Source organism: Limulus polyphemus, unplaced genomic scaffold, assembly GCF_000517525.1.
Source record: "Limulus polyphemus unplaced genomic scaffold, Limulus_polyphemus-2.1.2 Scaffold186, whole genome shotgun sequence".
NCBI classification, from domain to species: domain Eukaryota; kingdom Metazoa; phylum Arthropoda; class Merostomata; order Xiphosura; family Limulidae; genus Limulus; species Limulus polyphemus.
The window spans coordinates 58,474-66,570 of NW_013665796.1; the positions used below are offsets into that span (position 1 = coordinate 58,474).

An 8,097-nucleotide genomic window follows, 5' to 3' on the forward strand; every position below is an offset into this window, starting at 1 on the left:
ACCGTGAACCATGAACTTAACACCAAAAGCCACACTAGTCCAACATTGTGAAGAACCCCCCACTTCCACTTTTTTGTCCTCATTTTGCAGTTTTCTACTTTTCGTGTAACAGATTCCTGCGCCACTTTACGTTGATGATGCCACAAATGGTGGTAATAGTGTAACACTTGTATTTGGTTCAACATCTATCAGAATTTCTTTTCTGATAAATTTTCATTTCAGCTACCAATATCCTGTCAAACAAATAAGGCAATAGTTAACGGAAACAGAAATACGACCAAGAAAAAAAATCAATAAATTACAGTAAGTTAAGTTACACTTTCTTTGTGTTATTCTTATATCATACACCATACCTTATTATGAATAATAAAACAAATCAAATTTTCTCTTCCTATTATCGACGTATGAAAACATTTTTGTTTTTTTTATATGCATTACTTTAAACATTACCTAGATCTTTTATATTATGTGGTATTCACCCTTTGATGTTGCCCCTTATACAATTGTGATATGGAGGTGAATTGGTAATATAATTGCTAGGTCACCAAACTGATGGTTGATAATGTGCGTCCGAAGTTAGTTTTGTTCGCGTTTGTTGTTTTGTGTTGTGTCTCAACCAGCAAACTCGTCCAGTTGTCTGGAATTCAGCTCACTGATGTGTTATTTTAATTCATTTAAGTTAACTCAGTGGAAATGTGAGCTGGTTTAGAGTGTTTGTTTGTTTGAAGTTAAGCACGAAGCTACACAGTGGGCTATCAGGTATCGAAACCCGGTTTCTAGCGTTGTAAGTCCGCAGACATTCCGCTGAGCCACTGGGGGGCAGGTTAGTGTTAAATTAAGATTAGTTAACTGTTAGTCAAACTTGCCTGTCTCTTATTTCGTGAATAATCCAAAATAATTAAATGTTTTAATTGTGTACTGTGTCTAATATTATCTACTGAATAGAATATTTCAATTAAAAGAGTTGTAAGATGTTTCTACTTATCTTTTCCAGGCTATAATGTATTTTAGCTATGCCAATATCAAAATATAAAAAAAAACAAAAAAAACTTTTCAATAAAGGGAAGTAAATGTATGGATGGCTAATATCAATTTTTCGAAAACAATGCAAACAAGATAGTAGGGATGGCATTTACTTCCTTTTTTGAAACGTTTTTCTTTATTCGTTTGCTTGTTTTTTTAATGCAGTGTTTCAATAGACGTATGAAGTTTGTATTTATACCCAAGTTCTAAATACAATGAAGTTTTAACTGTAATGTTTATTGTTTATCTATTATTGGCTAGTAATCGCTGTTTCACTCTGTAACCAAGCTTTTTTTTGAACATTAAATTTCGGTAAGAAAGCTAACTTCAAGGGATATTGATAACATTGTTTACACTAGAATTATGATTTATTAATTACTACTAGTTATTGATAATACTTATAAAAACGGATAATCTATATGAAACTATGTCATCACACTAAAATTGGCTAAAAAAATTGTTTTGTTTTTTGAGTTATCATTGTAATAAAAAACTAACACAAGAAATTCAAACTTTTTACTATGATATTTACAAACATTCCGAGAACTTGTGACTCAGGAAACACTGTATAGTATTGTAAAGTTCTGATAACCTATTGAAGAGATATTTAAAATACCATTTCGATTAACAATCCGAGTCATCCCTACATAGGCAGCGCTACAGCCTGCCTGATATTTTTTCTTGAATTATTATATCGTTTTCCGTCTAGCGAAATTTATACATTTGTCAACTTTGATTGTATTATGACTAAGACCGGAATAGTGAAATGTAGCTTCAAAAATTCATTTTTTTTTTTAAATGCTACAATTGCGAGACACTGGAAATGTTCCGCAGGTGTTGGTTATTTACAGATATGCAAATAGAATGAAACATTTATGCTAAAAATACGTTTAATTCCGTAAACCGCGTGAATATATTACTGGATGTTTCAAAATCACTTCCGCTGTTCAGACAAATTCGTTTCGTGAACCAATAGACACAATGTTGTGTTATGAGTCATAATACATGGTAACTATGGGCATTTAAAATTCTGTTCCAGAAGTTTTTAACAAGTCACTGCTAGATAAGCGTTGTCTTCCAAAAAATTAGTCAAGACAACAAGTTTCACAACTTCCTGTTAACCTGAAACTGAAAGCAGATCCTCTGAATAGCGGAAGTGACGTTTGAAACACACACACTCTTTCTATATAAATATATAATATTATATGAAAACATTTATATTTTTATATTTATAATTAATTATAATTTATATTATATTTACATTTATTTATATTTATATTTAATATGTATCATTTAAGGTTTATTATTTACTATTTCCATTGATAATACCCTCTATTGGTAACGTTTCACAAAGTGCATAATATGCCAACACATTTTCTAAATTATAAGCTTCATAACATCGTAAGTCTATTTAAGGAATAAATTTTTAAATTCATACATTTTCTTCTGAATATTTATTTTTGGTGATAAACTTAAGAGTTTATTTGAACAATGTCCTGAAACTAACAGAGATATTTCTCTTTATATGTTCCGAAAAGTCTTAGTAAATGTACGCTGTTTTCTGATCTTATAATAACTGTATGCTGGTTTATACCCGATAGTAACACTGTGTTGTTTTTTGACTCAGTTATAACTGTACGTTAGCTGTTTTGACTCTATAGTAACTGTACATTGTTTTCTGACTCTACAGGTACCGTACGCTGCTTTCCGGCTCCATAGTAACTCTACACTGTTTTACAACTCCATAGTATCTGTACACTATTTTCTGACCAAACCAGTTTGCTGGTCCCGCGATGTATTCGTGCCATCATTTGACTTGGCCTAAATTGTTTTTTTTTCTAAATGTGTACGTGTTATCGAATGAAAGCAACGTATAAGGGCATATTACCTTCCACAGATAATTCAACTCACACTATGTGGTAGGCTTGTATAACGCGTGGGCGGTAAAAGTCATCCTATATAAGATTGTGAGGCTTAACATGTTATATATTATTGTTTTGCATTTTAAGCGTCTGGAATGAAAATTCATTGTTTGTTTTCAAAACCGAACATGTTCGAAATTGTGACCCGCAGAAACAAAGGGAGTGTTTGAGTAAGGTGCCTATTTTCACAGAGCATTGTCTTATAAGCGATAACGATAAGACTCTGGTCAGTCTTGTTTCAAGAGCCAGAGCTCGTGTCAAATTGTAGTATTCTGTTAAAACCGCTCGACATGTAATAGCTTGAGAACAGCTTATGTGAAGCAAGAAGAGAGATAAAGAAATCTGAAATATACGTCCCAAACGTCCACTGCTAACCTTCTTGATGGTGTTTGAAGGTCACGCAAGAAGTCCCATGATTTGAACTCTACAGTTCGAGAAGCACGAGACTATGATATCATACCATCAGTTATAGCTGTAAATACTAAATTTGTTAAAATGTTATAGTTCGAGTGAATAATAACACTAAACTCTCAAATAAATGTGTTAAAATTTAAAATAATAAATCACAACGAATCGCGAATAATAACACTAAATTCTCAAAAAAAAGTTAAATTTTAAATAATAGATCACAACGAATCGCGAATAATAACACTAAATTCTCAAATAAAGGAGTTAAATATAAAATAATAAATCACAACGAATCGCGATTAATAACACTAAATTCTCAAATAAAGGAGTTAAATATAAAATAATAAATCACAACGAATCGCGATTAATAACACTAAATTCCCAAATAAAGGAGTTAAATATAAAATAATAAATCACAACGAATCGCGAATAATAACACTAAATTCTCAAAAAAATGAGTTAAATTTTAAAATAATAAATCACAACGAATCTTCTTTGCCATTTCCTCTGAAATAAAAACAGTCACCGAAAACCCTCTATATATATTTCTGTACGTATGCAACTTAACTGAAGCTTCCTCTGTGGTAAAAACATTCAAATAAAACATTTCGGTTGTATAGGCTAAGTGTTCTCAACGCATGACCCATCCAAATATTTACATCTTTTATCAGCAGTGAGACAAGAAACGTTAAGTACATCAGTGTGATGCCAGAGACGTGTTGTCTAAACATTGCGTTAAAACAAAAACTAAGAAAACTGTATCATTAAGTTTTCGAACCTAAAATTAACTTTCAGAAGCCTAAATACATTTCTTTGTTGTTCGGTTTTTACGATGGTAAAGTTGGAAATTAACGACTTATTCATCTATTTTTGGCAGTAATGCTAATAGCACAAATATCACGTCGAAAAATAAGACGTCTTATGGGTATTTGTTAAAGATAGACATTGATTTCACATATTATAAATATATACGATAGCTATATTGGTACGTCTAAGTTCTCGGGATTCACTTCGAAACGTAAAATAATAACAACAATTTTCAGTGTGTAACTGATATTTAACGTTAATCAAGCAATTTCTATCAGCTTTCGCAACAAACCACATGAAAACACGGCGTGATAGAAAATAATTAACAATGCATTATTTATCATCCAATGGTATGTAAAAGTAAAAAATACTAAAAACAAACATGACACTACCTTGAATAGAGATTCCATCATTAACTACACAAAAGTATCCTGGCTTATATCGAAAATGTCACTGGTGGGAATCCAATGGATAAACTAGCGCTAAATGAGGCTGAATGACGCCCGGAAATTTATCAAATCTACTGCGTCTCTCTCCACACGTGTTCACTCACGCAAAGTTCTAGACGTCTAAGAACAGACTGAAAGTTCCTCTGCGCCTACTGGGTCACTGCGCGATGTGGTACGGTTCTGAGTCTGCGTCATATCTTGTACGAGCTCGCACGACGTTCTAAGGCGGCAGCAGCAGCGGCGTCCATACACGGAAGTACGCAATATCCGAAGTAGTTAGGTAACAAACACGATTAATGAGGTGGCTCAATTGAACAAAATCGCTTATATATATGACGTTTCACTCAAAACACAGTTTTGTCTGATAACATAGTTTCATACATTTTACTGATGGATAAATAAAAATCAATAAAACCCGTTTTTCTAGCTAGAGAAGTACTTGAACATAAAAAATTGACTGTTTAATAGTAGGACTATAAAAGTAAAATAAGTGGATAATTGTATTTAACTGAAAAGCATAAACTGTTCTTGAAGATGAAATAAATAACTTAAACCACATGGCCAGCAGACTGGGGAATATAGGGAAGTATGTCGAGATTTTCACAGGGAGTCTGAAACACCATATATACGTCCAGACTGGGGAATATAGGGAATAATGTCGAGATTTTCACAGGGAGTCTGAAACACCATACCTATGTCCAGACTGGGGAATATAGGGAAGTAATGTCGAGATTTTCACAGGGAGTCTGAAACACCATACCTATGTCCAGACTGGGGAATATAGGGAAGTATGTCAAGACTTTCACAGGGAGTCTGAAACACCATACCTACGTCCAGACTGGGGAATATAGGGAAGTATGTCAAGACTTTCACAGGGAGTCTGAAACACCATATCTACGTCCAGACTGGGGAATATAGGGAATAATATCGAGATTTTCACAGGGAGTCTGAAACACCATACCTACGTCAAGACTGGGGAATACAAGGAATGATGTCGAGATTTTCACAGGGAGTCTGAAACACCATACCTACGTCCAGACTGGGGAATATAGGGAATAATGTCGATATTTTCACAGGGAATCTGAAACACCATACTTACGTCCACAATCCACCTTCTCTCTGTAGCTGATCAATCGAAAATTGGAAAACAGGAATCCATAAGTATCTGTTCCACGTGACTGTTTTAGATCAAAGTTAAGTAAAACACAATAGTACTATCCAATGGTAAAGCGTAGAGGCACGGCAACGATTGAAAACATCTTTAATTTCGAAAGTTTCAAAACATTACAGGTGTTTACTGTGGGTCTACTTTTTATTATTAGAGTTCGTTTTACACCAGTAACTTCCCCATGCCAAACAGGCTAGTTTCCGTGTTCAAGTCTTACAAGAAAAAATTAACACCTAGGGCCGAATTGAGACGTAACCTAGATCGGGTTTAGGATTTTTCAAATAAGAATTTAGAAAAGTTAAATACTTTATACGTATGAAATATAAAGTATTGGAGAGTTTGACGTAAGGTATTTGATTAACACGCTAGTTTTATTATAGGAATGAAATGAGGACGAGAACAAAACTTACTGCAACGGATATTCACGACACCGTGCATTCTGGAAAATTTGGAGGTTTTTTTTTGTTGTTTTTGTTTTCGTAACTTCCATTCTTTAGTAGCACTAGAATTATTTCATTTTGCAGCATAAATATGAATATGAAAGCTTTGGTATCATCGGCGCTTTATCTCTCAAAACAGAATACAGTGCATGATCATAACATATATATATTTAAAGGTTAAAAGTAAAAGGTTATAGTATAATTGTAAATATTACTGTCTGAAGAAGGTTCACCATTTGATAATGCGATAATGATGTTGTAAAGCGCTAAAGGACAAGAACCTGACAATGAACTGACAACTGGGATACGTCTTGACGCTCCCGTCTTGAGGTTCTTTGGAACATTGTACCGGAAAGCATAAACGAGCCTTATGTTTGATTTTTTCTTCTTCATTATCGTGCCTGGAGATGACTATCGTGAATATTCAATTCTCTATAATATTGGTGCTCTTCAATGATTTTGTGTTGTTTTTCACGGTTCTAAACCATTTTGTAGGGCTACTAGCATCTTTATTCATTGTCTTCCATGGCTTCTCTTTCTTTCTACCTTGTCTGTTGTTACTATGTTCTCCATCTTTTTCTTCCTCATCACATGGCCTATGAACTCAGCTTGCCTCTTTCTTATTTTGTTTGGGATGTTGCATGTTGTGTTCACTTGTATCATTACTTTTCTTCTTAGTCCATTCTATTAGCAGCATTCTTCTTAAGGCTGCTTCAACTTTTCTTTTAACTTCCTTTGTTATTGTCCATGTTTCACATCCATACAAAAGTATGGTTTCGATGTAACATTGTGATAAATTTTCTCTTACTTTTATTGATATATTACTATTTGAGTATAGCATTCATATTTTGAAAGGTGTTCTTAGCAAGTATTATTCTCCTTTTAACCTCTTCTATGCACTTACCATCTAATGTGATCAATGAGCCTAGACAGTTGAAACTGTGAACTTGTTTGATTTTGGTTCCATCAACTATAATGGTATATTCTGGGATATTACTTTTTTGTAGGTTACCAAACATTGCTGGTAAGAGTAGATCCTTTTTCTTAGTTTTATCAATAATTACATTTACCATTTCTTGAAGTCTTTCTTATTCTTAACAATTAGCACCGTGTCATCCACATACATCAATTTGTTGATGTTATGTCCTCCAAGCTTAATCACCGGCCTGTTTTCTATAACTCTGAGAATAATTGCGCTATAAATTGAGAAAAGGTCTGAGGAAAGAATACATCCTTGCATGACACTGCGTTTTATTTCTTTAAAAGTGCAGATATTTTTTCCCATCTTTATGGTTGTACTTTGTTCCCAGTGCAGATTGCGAATTATTTTCAGGTCTTTACCATTAACACTAAGACTGTCCAGAATTTTTAGCATGTCCCCATGTCTCACCCTATCAAACGCTTTAGTGCAATCAATAAATCTCATGTATAAATTTTGTGTACTTCAAGTTTGGTTAGGGGGTCTAAAACCAAGTTCAAGGTGATGGCGGAAAGATAAAAACGTACATGCTCCTTGGCTGTACGTTTTCGTTGAAAATAAAGATTTGCGTGGTTCACAATACATAAATCATTAGAAACAACAACATTTTCCATAATGCTTCAAAGCAATAGTATCTTTTTTTTTCTGTAAAAATCCCAATAATACTGACTTCCGTTTTTTTGGCTGCCATCTTTGGCTTTAGGATTCGGTGTTTTCGCTGTTGACAATAAATATGTTTCTGGTAAATATTTCTCGGTCATAAACACAACTCTTGTTCATGAGCACCAAATAGCACTCGTAATGTAGGCCTAAAGCCGAAACGGGTCATGTTTTCAAAAATATATTATTTGTGAGATGTTTAGAAATTGTTTGAAAGTGTTTTTAAATACTCTCGCTAAAG

General features: G+C 33.6%; 1 protein-coding gene across 1 annotated transcript in view; it reads right to left on the minus strand.

The window, feature by feature from the left end:
- The window catches only part of LOC106478158 (plexin-B-like), a 60,406-nt gene extending 53,116 nt beyond the window's left edge, over window positions 1-7,290 (minus strand). The window contains exon 1 of the mRNA XM_022381714.1: window positions 7,122-7,290. Coding sequence (XP_022237422.1) covers window positions 7,122-7,290 — 169 coding nt within the window. The remainder of the gene's footprint in view (window positions 1-7,121) is intronic.
- Between the last annotated feature and the right edge of the window lie 807 nt (window positions 7,291-8,097).